Source organism: Catharus ustulatus, chromosome 8 (genome assembly GCF_009819885.2).
Source record: "Catharus ustulatus isolate bCatUst1 chromosome 8, bCatUst1.pri.v2, whole genome shotgun sequence".
Lineage (NCBI taxonomy): Eukaryota > Metazoa > Chordata > Aves > Passeriformes > Turdidae > Catharus > Catharus ustulatus.
Genome location: NC_046228.1, coordinates 13,299,355 through 13,315,066, shown reverse-complemented (window position 1 = coordinate 13,315,066; position 15,712 = coordinate 13,299,355). Strand labels below are relative to the sequence as shown.

Here is a 15,712-nt window from a genome sequence, read left to right as displayed (position 1 = left end):
GGGCAAGACATCAGATTGTCCTGTGAGAACTGTTTTACTCCATTAAGCATTACTGTAGGATATGAGACTGCAGACTCAACAGCGTTGCTCCCATTTCCCAACTGATAACTTATCTATGCAACAGATAAACTCACACTTCTCTGACCCCACCTTCATGGGAATTACAAGATATATTTCAGGAAACACTACTTTAAAATATACATTAATTTCATTACTACAGCCAAGGTTTTATAATATCTTTAAAGACAAATTACATTCTGGAACAGTTTATAAGTAACTGTTTAATAACAAAAAAACCTTAATAAGTAAACTTACAAAATTATTTCCCTTAAAATAAATGTTATCCTTGTGTTTTGAAGTTATTAACAGGACGAGTTTAAGGTATTTATACTTCATAAAACAGATACTGTTTCATTATCCAAGAAACAAAATGACTATGTATCACATGTTGACTCATACTGCTTATATGAGAAACCACAGTTAAAATCTTTGAATCTCAAATTTTAAAGTGTTTCATCTATAATAAATATTATTGCATTAAGAAAAGAAGGATTTCTGTGTAAAAATAATACTATATGTAAAAGAGCATAAGGACGACTACTACAAATACATCTATAAAAATATACAAAACCTTTTGATGTATGAAATTTGCTATTACTTTTCAACATGCAAAACTCAGGCTAAATTGAGTCTGAAAACTGTAACTCTGTTTAACACAGTTTTTATAGAAAATAAAAAAATAGAGGAATTTTTAAAAAAATATTGCTGATATTCCGTCAACAGCTAGTAGACAGTCTACCAGCCCTCTGAGAGCAAAGAAAGAAATGATAATTAGATTAAGTAAAATATAGACCTGACCAAGAAATTCAACATACACTGATAAAAATGTACACTTGCAAAACCCAGCCAGGAGCTAGAATGAAATTACTTTATTAGGTTGAAAAAGAATTAATATTGGCTCTATGTTAATTTTAACATATATGTAAACAGTAACAATCCCAAGGCTGCCTATTAATTCACAAATGGCATATTTACAGTGTTTATGATATTATACCCCATATTGGGACATCCCATTATGGAGTCACGGTGGTAAGCTCCATACTTAAGGTGGATTCTGCAATATATTTCATCTTTCCAGTTATTCTCCTGCAGTATGATTACTTTGGGGCAAGAATTTACCACTTGGTTTCCACCCACAGGGGAATCTCTTTGGAAAGTGACAAACTGATTTAAGCAGCTGTGGAATAATTTACTGGGTCTTGAGTTTTATTAAAGGAGAATAAAAGGCTTTGAGAGCTTTTGGTGTTTTATGCCACAACAAGAATAACAACTAGTAACTATCCACTTTCTCTTAGACTTTCCTCTTGCCTCCCACAAGGATCATATTTGGCTGCCATTTGAATGCAACCATTGGTGAGTGCATCTTTCCCAAGATGCATGCCTAAGACAGCCCTTCAAAAATGTACATGGGCCTGGGAAGAGAGAAGATGCCACAACAACAGAGCCCAAATCAACATTAGGTGTATATAAACAAAAATAGTGTTTAAATACAAAACACGCTTCAACTGATACCATGTTTCAAGATTCCCAGAAGTCTAATGAGGAAATGTTCAGCAGGATTGTCCTTTTACAGATGAAAGAACTGAGATAGAAAAGCAGAATATGGCAAAGACAAAAGATATCTCAAAATCTGGGGTCATAATTCCTAATCTAATATTCCTCCTGTGAGTCCTCATTGCTTACTATAAATAAACTATCTCCTCCCTAAATTTCAATTGTTAAAATAACTTTTGAACTTCTCTGTAAAAAAGGGATGCAGTGAATCCAACACTCACCCCAAGAAACACTGGAAGGATTAATTAAGGTTTGTGAAGCACTGAAAGTGCAGGGGAAACCCCCAGGAGGAAGTCTGTATTTCCATATTCTGACCAGGACTTGAAAGGCAAGCAATAAATACAGCCTGGGGCACAGAACAAGCAATACGAATAAAATAAAATATTGAACAGCTGTTTGTTAAGTGAATACTGTTCATCCCACACACCAAATTTTATTTCTGCCTTAGGCTGCATAGAGTGGGAGGCTGAAATAAAATGCTACTTTGAAGGGTTAAATAGTGACAAAGTTATAAAAATTGGAACTGTTTCTTACAGATGAAAAAATTAAGATAATCTTTACAAGCAGAACTGCAAGCCCCACTCATTATTATATTAGAAATGTAACTGGTTACATAGTACAAAAAGTCTGTTTTACCAGGTTAACTTCTTTGGCGAGACACAGTGTCTTTCAGCCTTATAAAAACTATGTGGATAGTACCAAACTCACACAAAGCTCTCATTTTTTAAAGAGGCGTGAGAAGGAAAGAGATTACATCACTCTCACAAAACGAAGAACGCTCCAAACACTACAGTAAGCAAAGCAGGTGAGATCTGCCTGGAACCAAACCCCAAATGAGCCAACCTGAGCCACAGCTGGGTTCCTCCCAGCACACTGCTGCCCACCTACAGCAGGCACCACGGAGCTCACACCAACAGCCTGCACGGCTTGCTGGGTGCAGGGCGCTGACTTTTGCCTTCTCTTGCAAACTGATAACAGTTTATTCGCTTTTCAGCAGCAGAAAGTGGAATACCTAAAAGTAAAGAGAGCCTATGCCCTGATTGGAAAAATGAAAGTAAAGTAGCACAGCTGCTGTGCCCAGAGTGACAAAGCTTCACTCTTCGACCACTACAACTTCTTTGGGAATTACAGGGAAAGAGAAAAGGATTGCCTGAAAACAACAATACAGAGAGCAAGGAAGGAAGAAAAGGAACCATGGTAATCAGAAGTAGCAGTGTTCCCGCTACAAAAATTATTTTCTAACATTTCGTATTTTCCTTTCCAGAAATTGCTCTGTAACATCACTTCCCCCCCTGCCCCCCAATAATTTTTCTCCCTTTATAAAAATAAAGATTTTCCTAAGACTGGTATGCAGAACTGACAGCCATTAACTCCAGTGTCTGTTTTTAGAATGTACTTGACAAAACTGTGATTTTCCGAAACCACCAGGAAAAAAAAAAAAATCAAGTCAATCTTAGCAATTTCAGCAGTCAAATGTTTTTAATTAAAATTTCTTGTTGTTAAATGAATAAACAAAAAATATTGGGGCAAAAAAACACATTGGGAAAAAAACAACAAAAAAGGAGCATTAGGAAATCAATGCAGTACTTGATGTCTCCTCTTTTTTTGCTGCTGAAAGCCACATGGCACACACAGTATTTTTAACTGAGGAGTCTTGTTTCAAATATATGCTGAGGAATCTTATTTCAAACATATACTAAATAAGGAGAGGAGTATTAAAACAAGCAGTCCCTTACTCTAATTTTATCCATCTCCCTCCTCTTCTTTCCTTGATGCAGTGAAACTTTAGCACCAAACCGCAAACTGTCTCTCTCACTCTCTTTTTTGTAAACAGTGATCAACATTTTCCTAAATGACCCCCGAAACGACCTACTTTGAAACTACTCATTAGTAACAGCCACGTTTGCAATATTAACCTGGATGTGGCTGTTTATTAAGATCTTTTAAGGGGGTTAGAATGAAGACACACTGCCGGTGTACAGGGAGCACAGAAGGGGTAATTTAAAACCCATGTTTTTCCTCCCCCTCACCGAAAACATGCCCAACATTGTGCAGCTGTGCTGCCAGCTTCATCACTCCCTCCATCTCCACTCTTGCTAATTAAAAGGTTGATCACAGAACAATGCTCTTCTCATTAATTTCAGCTTTCTGATTGGGCAGGATTCCCACTCGCTCCGCCTGATCTTTTCCACACTGCTGAAGTTAATGTGACAGGAGCCCGAAGATGGATTACCCGCTGCCATATTGCCCATCACCTCCAATCAGCAGCTATCGGGGTAAACTGATTGTTCTAATTTGCTCTCATTATTTTTACAATATCAGGAGAAAATAACGCACACAGCTCACTGTCAAAGCCGTGAAAATCAGCCATTAGTTAAACCCAGACACTGAGTGGCTTTATTAGAAGCACTGCAGTTTATTGATTCAGCTTCGGTAAACTAAGATAATACCTGTCCTCTTTAAACACACTGCTTAAGGTGCACTTAAGTAGCAAGAAAATATTTATTAGGATAGTTTCGGAAATGCTTGCTGTCTCAGCCTGTTATTTTGATACGCTGGCAGACAACAAAGATTAAGAACAATGGAAGCTTGACTTCCACATAAAGAAGGGCAAAATATGCAGCATTATCCGCATGGCAGCCTGCGTGCACGTCTCAGCTACTCTTCTACAGTTTAAATAAAAATCATCTCAGGACTAGCATGGCAGGTGAATATGCAAATACAACCCATAACTACACAAAATACAGTACTACCATAAAGGCAGGCATGGTCCAGGCATGATTGTAGGAGCTGTATGTACAAGGTCAGTGATTTAGTATTGGGTTTGATTTTCTGTTTGGGTTTGTTTGGCTAAGCAAAAGAATCTGCATAGCCCAGCATCAAAACACAGGGTCTGAGAGCAGAAGGTCCAAATAAGAGAAAGGCTGTTTTGTATGGCCAGGAATTACTTTTTACCCTAGGTAAAGGCAGGATGCTGCCACAACTTGGGAACAGGATCAGAAATGTCACTCCACACTAAAGCCTCATAGGATCCCAGAGCTAAGAAATGAATAAAGTATTGTTAGCAGTATGAAGTCAGACATTTTTACACCACAGTAGTGTTTAGAAAATGCTGAAAATTCTGGACCTCTGACTGTTTCTATGTTGTATATAAAGGGACCTACCTTATTTTGCCTGCTGCCTATCTGCATCTTAGCAAAGGGAAATGCTAAATAACAGGATTAACGGAAACATGATACCTTAAATCTTTCTAAACATAAACCCTTAACTGGTGTCTACGATGCTCTAACTGGCAGTGTACTCCAAGAATGACAGGCAGAGCACTGCAGACTGATTTTACTTTTAAATAATATCTAAATTAGATTAGTTCTTTCTGTAGATCTGCATGAACCAGAGGGGACATTCATCATTGTGCCAAAAAAGTTCAATTCACTGGGGTACGCTCAAAGTGAATGGTTCTAGACCTACGTTTTATCTCTCAGACGCATCATCAAGATGCTGTGCCAATATGCATGAAGCCAGCTAGGAGCTGCAAAAAAGACAACGGGAGAGTAACTGGATAGTAGAAAAGCTTTAATTTTTTCCTTTGTAGATTATGAATTGCTTGGGACAGGATCTGTGGTTCTGCTGTCTTGTAAGCACAGAGCATCCCTTTCAAGACTTGAGCTTCTTTTTTAATATTTAAATGGCTTAAATATAAAGAAGGGTATTCTCCTCCCTCTGCCTCCAAACCAGATGTAATTCTAGTTCCCCCTCCTCCCTCTGATGTAATTTAAAATGTTACAATTTTCATTACTGCTTTTTAATATTTTTAAATCCTCTTCAGCTAGAGCTTTGCATTCGGGGTTTGGTTTTTCCTCCCTCCCAGAAAAGCCACCTCCCAGCTTTGTTTGGTATCTCTTTTGACCCTCACTAATGGTGTTCTCTTGGAGGGGCGTGCCATGCTTTTCCTCTTAAAATTCCTGCACTGAAAGACTGCACCACACCACACTCCACAAAACGTGCTGATGGCACAAATTACAAGCCCCCAGCCGAACACTCCAGCCCCCACCATTCGGGCAGATTTATGTGGGCTCTTGCCGACGTTATTACAAGTCAGAGTTTATTGGGAAATTGTTACATTATGCGGAGTGTCTAACAAATTGCTTATGCTGCTATAATTGGATTACAACAGCCGCTTGCTCCCACCGGTAAGATTAGGCAAGTAGGACTCCTGCCGATCTCTGAGCGTTAGCAGTAATTTTATTTGCCTTGCCTCTCTCTTTCCTAACAACATGCCTCTTTCCCTGCCAGCTGTCTGCTGAAAAGGCACAGGCTTGTTCCTTGGCCCTAACAATGCAATTACAGCCCTGCAGATCGCACTGTTTGTGCATTAAGTACAGAGCCAAAACGAGGCGAATTGATCGTTTGACTTTTGGAGGAGCCATGTGATCTCTGCGTGCGGGTGATCCGGCATGCACCAGTGGGCAGTGCTGCAGTGCGCGCCTGGCCATGAACCGCTGCTCGCTGCTCCCCTCCCTGCCCGCTCCCCTCTGCGAACCTGCTGGAGCCCATCCCTCCTCAACCTCCCCCAGGCTGCAAAATAGCCTCGCCTTTGGGTGCTCTCTTGTAGGCTGAGCTCAGAACTCACTCTGCCTTCTCAAATGTGATACTTGGCCACATCAGTGGCTTCCCTGCAGTGGGCTACACTAGGAAACTGTTATTACAGCACTTCATACCATAAGCTAGGGCACAAGAATTGGACGTATTTTCAAACAACTTTTTCAATTCTTGTATTTGAAAAATACTAAAAATACATCTAATATCATGAACTCCACAGCATCTGAGGGTGCTCTCACTGCAGGTGACTTTTTAAAAAGCAATGCTTCCCTTCATGTCTGGCACCATTTATTGCCAAAGCCACCGATGGCTTTGGATTCCAAACTGTTTCACACTTTGAGCACAAAGGATCTTAAAGTGCTTTGTAAATGCAAGACCAGTTTGGTTGTAACACTTATCCTGGTAAACACTCCTTACAAGCTTAATGTGATGGATCTTGAATGAAGACCTCAAGGCTGCAATTCTTTATGCATAGTATCCATCACCAAATCAGTAAACACACAGCAAGGAACTACGGCACGTGATACTAAACACAATATATTCTCACAGGGGAATTTTGACTAAGGATGCTAGGTCAGGTTCTAAATTTTAAAAGACTTCTATTATATCTTCACTGTACACTGAGAGGATTCCATGATGATTTCATTCAGAAGACGGCTGTGGAAGAGACCTCCAGCTCAGCCTCCTGCTCAAAGCAGAGTGCATTATGAGGTCAGATCAGGTAGCTCATGACTTCATTTAGCCTGGTCTTGAAAACCTCCACGAATGGGGGCTGCAGAGCCTCCACAAGCAGCCTGCTCCAGCTTGACTGTCATCACCACAAGAAAACTCTTTCTTGAAACCACTCAAACATGAGATGAAGTTTCTAACACTTGTGGGGAGACCTTCCAGTATTTACTGAATTCAATCTGAAATAAATTGCTACTTGCTTTATCAAGATGCCAAACCATGGGATCCATAAAGTAGAAATATCTCCTTCGAGTTGACCAAACTTTGAAAATGATTCTTCATATAAAGATTTTGCCTATCTACGATGTCTGACCATTCCTACTGCAGAGCTTGGAGAACTGATCTCCATAATATGCTTAAGAGACACTGAGCTACAAAGCAATGTATGAGTTAGCTTTTATATTGCTATTTCTTCAAAGTCTCTGTTGCATTAAAAAAAACCCCAAGTGTAATTCTTTTTTAATTTGTGGTTTCATTGACATGCAAAGTCATTTTGGGTGGTAAGAGCAGCAGAAATGACAACCACTCCACAATGTTTTCGTAACTGAAGACTAAAGAAGCCTGTTTACACATAGTTTAACACTCAAAAGAAACTCTGAACAGCTGAAATGCCTTATAAATAGCTCAGACCCAGAGGAAGTGCAAACGTCTGCATTGTGAATTGTAGATCTTAATTACAGACAATGGCTGGTACAGCAAGTAGCACAGAAAAAAAAAGTGAAACAGTTGCACTGTTCATGGTTGGCAATAATTCTTCAGGAAAATATTTACTATCAATCAGTTATGAGAAAAGGGACTCTGCGCTCATAAAACAGCACGTTGCTTCTCATACCAGGACCATTTTGCTTCAGCATAATCTGAATTTAAACAGCTTGTTTCCTGCGGATATAATTTTGGAAATAAATAAAACAAGTCTATCAAAATCTGGAGAATGTGTATGGTGGGGTGGAGTGGGGGAGCAGGAATATCACATTTCTTTCTCCGTCATTTGCAAAGAGGCTATTAGACCAAGATGAAGCTAAAGCATAAAGATTGTCTTGACCTAAGAAAAAGTAGACAAACTAGCAATGAAGATAAAAGTAGTCATATTTGTGACAGGAACATCATCATTAGGTCAAAGCTTTTAGATAAACCTCTGATGGCATTTTCTACTTTTGCTGTGTGAGAATTCACTTTAAAAGCACCTTTTGTATGTTAAGTACTCCCAGTAATGTCCCTGCAATGTCTGCCATTCACACAATCCTCTTATTACAGAGAGAACACCTCCAACAGAAGGGCAAAATGACATGCTTACATCTCTATCAGCCAGTGACTGAAGCAGTGTTTATCGAGTTTGCAACAACCTCAAAATCTGCTGTCCCTCCCAGAGAAAGGTATATCCACGACAGTAGAGGATACTTTATTGAGGGATTTGGGTCTGGAAGCATGTCCACTGACAGTCCCTCTGCATCATTAAACAGAAGCTTAATACTAAAAATCAAACTAACACTACTTTCTTATTAAAACAGTGGAACAAATATCAGGAAACTGAATGCTGCTAGTCAAATACGTGTTCATGGTTAAATTGCTCTAATTTCAACCTCAGGGACTGGAAAGGCTTCAAAAGCACTAGAAAACTATGCATTATCTGAAGATATACTGACTCAGTGGTACATCACAGCAGAACTCTGAGCTGGTTGTGCTGTTCATGCAAAGTAAATGCAGACACACTCTCTGGAAAAAAAGAGCCATCAATCTGTGACATAAAGGGACTTGAGAGTACAAGAGGGACATCTTCAGATCAATTTGTCCTACTGCCAACTGGAACATCCAGCCTGGAACCCTAAATGCTTCTTTATTAAAGAGTGCTAGTGGCTTCTCCTTTAAAATCATATAAAAATTCCAGACTTAATGTTTTTATTGTGCAGACTATGTTTGTTCTAAAAATTTGAAAGTAGTGATGCAGAAAGAACTGACAAAGGAAAGAAGATTTCAATTACCAGCTATTTCCACCACTCCTTGCTTTAGCTGAATCACCCCTGAGTGTAAAATGTGTAGCTATAGCTAAATAATAAGATGCATCTTTGAAAGGAAATTTCACATAACATGCTGGAAGCGCCAAGGCCTGTTCTGTGTTCCCAGAACTGAGCACAACTGAACTCCATCCCACCTTTAGAAGTATGATGAACAGCAAAGATTCCCTAAAAGATGGAAAATACTCAAAAGACCCTGAGAATTCCCTTAGTTTGCCAGGATCTTAAAAAGCAAGACCAGTTATCAAATGAGAGTAGCAAGCAGTGGTCTGAAACAGAAGTCTGATTTTTCAAGGGTGATGTGAGTGACTATATTTTTCTTCTTCCAGTTTTATTTAGATCAAGGTAGAGGCAGAGAACCTCTGCCAACTGCTGCTGCTGAGTTCAGAACTAAGGAGAAACCTGGGGATGCTGCATGCCATTTTGAAGGTGTCTCATCAGTGCTGCCTCTTCCAGGGATGCCATAGGGTACCCGTCTCTGGCACAAGCAGGAGAGAATCCAATGTGCAAAACGAAACTGAGAACACTTCTTTGTACAGGAGATACAGATGAACTGGAACCAACTGCAGGAGTTAATAAACAGTAAGCCCTATCTAATGAATTGAGGAAACAAGTATTGACTGCAGAACTCTGAGAATAGCTATACACCAATCTCTTGTTGGGAAAGAAAAGAGCACTTGGAATCAAAAGGGTATTTCCAGGATCCAGGAAAATGCAAAATATAACAAACTCGAAGCAAACAGCAAAACTCAGACCTAACACACCACATAATGAAAGGGTGAAAAGGAAAGATCTCTGTTTGAAAACAGGACTGTATATAATCCATCCAAGCAGACTCAGCAAAAGAGACTAGAGACATACCAGAGCATCCCTCACCACACATCAAACATAAAGTGTGAAGGTCACCACAGAAAGATTTCCTGTGTACAGAGCACAAGAGAAACTTGTTTGCACACCCAGGAGCATCAAAAAATCCTAGTGACATACCAGATGCCAGGGGACTTTTAACTATGTCCCTCTCTAATTGAGGATGAAGCACACACCAACACCATTATCTGCCTGAAGATACTGGCTTACAAAATATGGAACAAACAATAGGAACAGATGCTCATTTGGCCAGATTTCAATAAGCCTCATTAAAATCAAACACCCTGTCCTTGGAGCCCAGGTCCATGCTACATTTCTACCTTATTTAAGCACCTAGCACCAATTCCTGAGGAAGATGTCCACTTGTGGTTGCACAGCGGTACTATCATTAAAAGAAACCCTCTTGCAGAAATTTTTTGGTTTCTAAGGAAACAAAAAGAAGGAGTTTTTTTATATGTGGCTCTGTGTGTACACACACATGTAAAACACACAGATTGCATTTCCTTTTAAAAGATACTAGCTTGAATATACATCAGACTTGGCAATGGGCAAAAAGATGACAAAAAATAATAGAAAAACTCTGGCACATGGGAGAGAAATGATGTTACAGATCACATATGTGAAATCTGTGCATCACAATGTAAAATTTTTAATTAAGATCCTGGCTCTTCAGTCAAAACATGCACACACTTGAAATAATTTCTAATGCTCCTTATTTGCTTTTACCCAAGTTTCAGAGGACAAATACCAGAAAAGTAGGGCTAAGAAAAAGACACAAAGATTCATAAGAATATTATATTTTAGCTTTATTTTTAAATGTCTGAATAAAACTAGTTAATTCATAGGTTTGCAAAAGGCTCTGAGCACCTGGCTGCAGAGGCAGCATGACACTGTACACAAAACCAGACAGACAAGGTTTACTAACAAACTTCCTTGATTGATCAAAATGCTGTGGCCCTATGCTGCTTTCCACACCTGAATATATGTTCCTGTTTTTCCCTCCCTGTATTTTAGGAAGAATGCCAGTTGTTAGGTTGGTAGTTTACACCGGATGTCCCGTACAGAAGCACTCATTCACAAAAGAGTTTAACAAATGGACAGTGCTCCAGTCTGAGAGAAGATACCTCAGTACTGATACGTGTGGCCTCGAGGGTAACTAAATTTGATACTTTGAACAAACTTTTAGAAATGTCAGGCACACTATCAGTAAACACCATTAATACAGTCTTAACAGAGCACACTTATGTTTTCTGCAAGTAGGTGCAAAATCAGAAATTTCAGACAAACCATTGTCTCTTGCAGACTGACTGACACATCTGACAAGCAGGTGATAATGCAGACAGTGGCTCCCAGTCAGAGCTAATACTGCACTGCAGAATCAGAAAAAGTATATCATGATTTCCAAAGTAACCCTTTCTGTTTCACACCAAGTTAAAAAAAAAAGAACCTCCTACAATAAGTTTGGAAAAGGACTGCAGATAATGAAAACTGCAGCACCTCACCTTCCTGACAAAACATTTTAAAGTTCAAGGCAATAAAATATATCAATCATGGAGGATAAAACATGCTGTGTGCATGTGGTAGGAGAAGGCCTCTGGACTCCCAAAATCCCATTTAAGCCCTTCACCTAGGGGACATTTAACAGTTGTGCCATTTGCCCGTGCCATCACTGAACCATCTGCATTTAGATAGCTGGATTTATAAATGCTTTGACACTTCTGGAATTTGAAAGACAGGCTTTCTTAGAACTGATTTAATTTGGCTTGTAGATAGGAAGGCAAAGGAAAGGAGTACAACAGCCAGGAAAGCTAGTACTAGAGGAATTATATCCCCAGAAAAGTCTTTACGTTTTTTTAGAGAAATACATATTTCATATATACATATATATATGTGTTCATTATATATGGTTTTCCATACATACATATGATGGCAGACTGTCCAAAAGTATATACACACATATATCGCCCTACAGCATACAGAGACACAATACTACAAAAACATGCACTTTTGTATCTCCAGGATGATGTCTCAAATTCATCCTCAACAGCATGAAACAAGTCTTGCTGTTCCTGCCTTGAGCCCTACCCACACCCCTCACCACAAACCTGCTGAAAACATAACTTTTGGAGAGCTTATTAGTTAGGACATAAACTTGTTCAAGTATGTGGTTTTTTTTAAAAGAGGCACCCCTTAAATTAGGTGTACTTCTTGCCCACCCTTGCTCCTTAGTGAGGCAATCAAGTCAAACAGGACACTGTAGAGCAGATGGGGTGGAATGGCTAAAGAGGTTCACCTAGTCTGGATCATAAAGCACCCTAGGAAGCAGTGTGCAAGACCAGTCATATTAAGAAGTGGTGGTATTAAACTTTATACCAGGACTTTGTACCAAAACCAGTAGCTTCTCTCAGAAGTGCCTGTCCAGTGGAAAGTAACTGGCATGTCAAGGACAGTTTATGAGGGCTAAGCCACGTGCAAGGACCATTACAAACTTCTATGGTAGCCAATTCCCTGACAAGAGTCAAAAGTAATGGTACATCCAAATTTCACCAGCAAAACCCCAGCAAAGATTTAGCTGGGAAATGATCTTAAAGGTCAATACAAACGTGGCCCCTGAAGGGACAAGGTACCTTTAACAACCAATCAAAGTATGAAAGAAATGGACTTCAAGAAGATCAAGGAAAAATAACTGAAAGAGAAAACAGGCTTTTGAGTGGTTGGATTTGTGGTGACAGAGGAGCAACAAAATGCCAGCTGGTTTCAGTAACAGATGGCTGCATGCACTGATCTGTCCTGCATGCCCATTCGAAACTTTCTTTCAGTGGAAATACAAAGCTTACACAAGGCTAAACGCATCCTTCATGCAGCCTTTCCACGCATCATCATGGTTCAAATGTCCTCCATTCACAAGCAAACCAAGCTGTACATTGTTTTACTCTAGTTATGCTGATTTCTAAGAAAAGAGGGTGGCTAATGGCCCCTCATCTTTTCCAATCACATCTACCTCAGTTATCAAAAAATTACTTTTCCGTGACAGGCTAATAAATTCATTTTCTTACCATTCTGACTGTAATATCTCCCTTGTCCCTTTCCTTTAAGTACAGTGTTCACTGCATTTTAATTGAAAAGTCTTTTTGAACCTCCCTTCTGGTAGCTAAGAAAGGGAACCATGATAGAAAGAGCTCTCATGCAGTATTTCTAATATGTATCTGGACATTTATCATTTGAAGTTGCCACAACTAATTACATGGCTGGCATAGGTCATCCCACTGGAAAAGCCTATTACTTGTATAGCAGAATGAACCCTTCAATCCTACATAGCTCAGGACTGAAGCAATCATTTCCAGCAGAGAAAAAACAGCAAGTCTAAAATCTCTCCACTGAAGGATAGAAAAGCCTACCCAAAATACTTGCTCTTTGTTTAAATATTTTTTCCTAACTTTAATATTTAATGAGAACTTTTCATTGACTAACAATGAACAATTTGCAAAAAATCCCTCAAAACCAAAGCCGTTCTCTTACTTACTTTGGCCACACAATTTTCAGTCTTCATAGCAGTGCTTCCTAGACATACTGTTTCCTGGTTTAAGCACAGTCTGGCACAGCTGTTGTAGGTCTGCAGAAAGATTAAAATGGTTATGAATAGAAGAACACAATTTTCTTTCAGGCACCACATTTTTGGCACAGGAACCTACACTAACTGTACTACTCTACTACATTTCCTTTTTCTAAGATGTAAATGTTTCAAACCAAAATAAACTAGTTTGTAGTAAAAGTCTATGTTCAGGGCATGCATGTCCTCCAAGAAGCTATGTACAATTTTACAGTACAGAAATACAAAGATTTTTCTTCTCTATTCCTTTGAAAATGGAAAAAAATCCCATCTCAGTTTTCATTCTTTCACAAAATTCTGCATAATGGAACAACTAAAGCAAGGTGATTGCTAGAGAGTATGTTAAATGTGAATAAACATCCGACTTTATCAAAATATGAAATGTAAAATACATGGGACACAAAGGTTATAATCAGAAGGGAGTAAATGCAGACCATATTTCATTGCTGTATTTAATCTTCTCAGTTATGTAAAGTTTTTAAAATTTTTTTAAAGTAGCATGTCTTTTTTCATTAATGCTGTCCTGCCCAAATGACCCCCAGTTGGGGCTGCAGACTTCAGAGTGTTTGCAGAACACATCACCCATAGTCCCTCTCCCTTTTGAGAGAAGTGTATGAACAATACTTACAAAGTGGGCTTAAAATTATAATTTGGTTGACTTGGCTGTTTAAACTAATATGAAGAACTAATATGAAGTTCCTGAAGAACTCAGGAGCTTCCAATAGAGCCTCTCCTCTTCACCCCCAGCACCTTTACATCTAAGAGCTTCAGTATGGAATTAATACACCTGCCACTATTTACAGAAAATGCTCCCATGCAAAAGTGGCAGCTCAAAAGCATCAGCTTGGTTTGTTTCAAGAGCAGAAAGTGGACCACAGAGAAGAAGTTGCCACCTCAAATAGCTGTGTGGGGAAAATCCAAAAAAGATGCTGAAAGATAATGAAATTAAACTTGTTACAAAGATTTTCAAGAGCACTAAGTAAAGCAGCACACTAACATTCATTATATTTTTAAGGCTGCCTTAATGGGAGGATGCACAAGGACGTGTAGTGAGCTGCCTGACAGTTCTCTCCCTGTAATACCCACTGGCAGTCTCTGGAGATGTTTTTTTCAGGGCTTTCTACTATTTCCATTTGCTTGACTTAAAATCACTTTAACCCCAAACCTGCTACAGGTTACAAAACCTGTGGAGAACACTGGCACGTTAAGGGCTCCTAAACTTCCCCCTCTGCCCCAAAGCTCCATCACCAGAGCCAGATTCCCTCAGTGCCAAGCACCAAAAAACCATCTCCCTCTCCTGCCCTTCTGCCAGAGGCCTGACCCTGTGCAAAATGTTGTCAGCAGCAACACAAAAACTGGCAGAGAAGCACATGGCAAAGGATGTCAGAGGCAAGAATGCAAAGAGATTAAAAGGGGTTTATGCTGAACGATAGGAGATGTGTCCACAAAGCCAGTGCTCCCAATCAGTTTGTAACATTCACCTAAGTTCTTATGATCCTCATGAAACATTCCTTACTGCACACCATGGGAAATCAGTGTACTGGCTTAGGTGGATCTGTACTGGACCAGCATAATACAAACACTCTTGGAGAAATTAAGGAAATCACAGTCCTTTGCACCTTACCTATTTACAGAGCCCCTTTGAAATTCACCACAAAACAGAAACAAGAGATCACAGAAGCCCTATCTTCTCCATTGCTTTAGTGGTTCATGTTTTATTTCTCAGTGAGCTCTCTAACCACAACACAACCAGTAACAGACAGGAATGCAGAATATTCTGGCTCCAGCAGTTCTCCTTACATGTCACAACACTGAAATCTGCTTTGACTAGCAGCCAGAAAGCAATTTCTGACTCTAGGCACAGACGGAAAAACTGAAAAATTCTAACACGTGAATTCTTTCAAGGTGCTGTAGTGATGAACAAAGCACATCTTTCAGCAGGAGAGACTCAGATTCAAACTGGATTAGGCCAAGCAAACAGAAGTCTGATTGCCTCTTGCAAATACTTGCCAACATCATAAAACCATCACCCTGGTACGCATAAAACATTCTCCTCAGAAGGAAGATCAGAATGGTATAAACTACTACAAATTGGGGCTTAGATACAGCATCCCAACTTATAGACAAAAAGTTGATACCATCTGTTTTGCACTGATAATCAGACAATACCATGCAAACTTCATTTTACAGGCATGGTATTAAACTCAACCAGATTGTGAAGGTGAAAAGCCATGAAGCATTGGTAAGATTCTTTGTTCAGTTTTTACATTTGTGTAATTTA

The 15,712-nt window shown here is 39.4% G+C and overlaps 1 protein-coding gene across 7 annotated transcripts in view; it reads right to left on the bottom strand.

Moving 5' to 3' along the window:
- Nucleotides 1-15,712, bottom strand: part of BTRC (beta-transducin repeat containing E3 ubiquitin protein ligase) — a 112,438-nt gene that overhangs the window by 38,573 nt on the left and 58,153 nt on the right. For all 7 annotated transcript variants that reach the window (XM_033065607.1, XM_033065610.1, XM_033065611.1 and 4 more), the window contains one exon: nucleotides 13,345-13,434. In XM_033065607.1, the coding sequence (XP_032921498.1) occupies nucleotides 13,345-13,434 (90 nt within the window). The remainder of the gene's footprint in view (nucleotides 1-13,344; nucleotides 13,435-15,712) is intronic.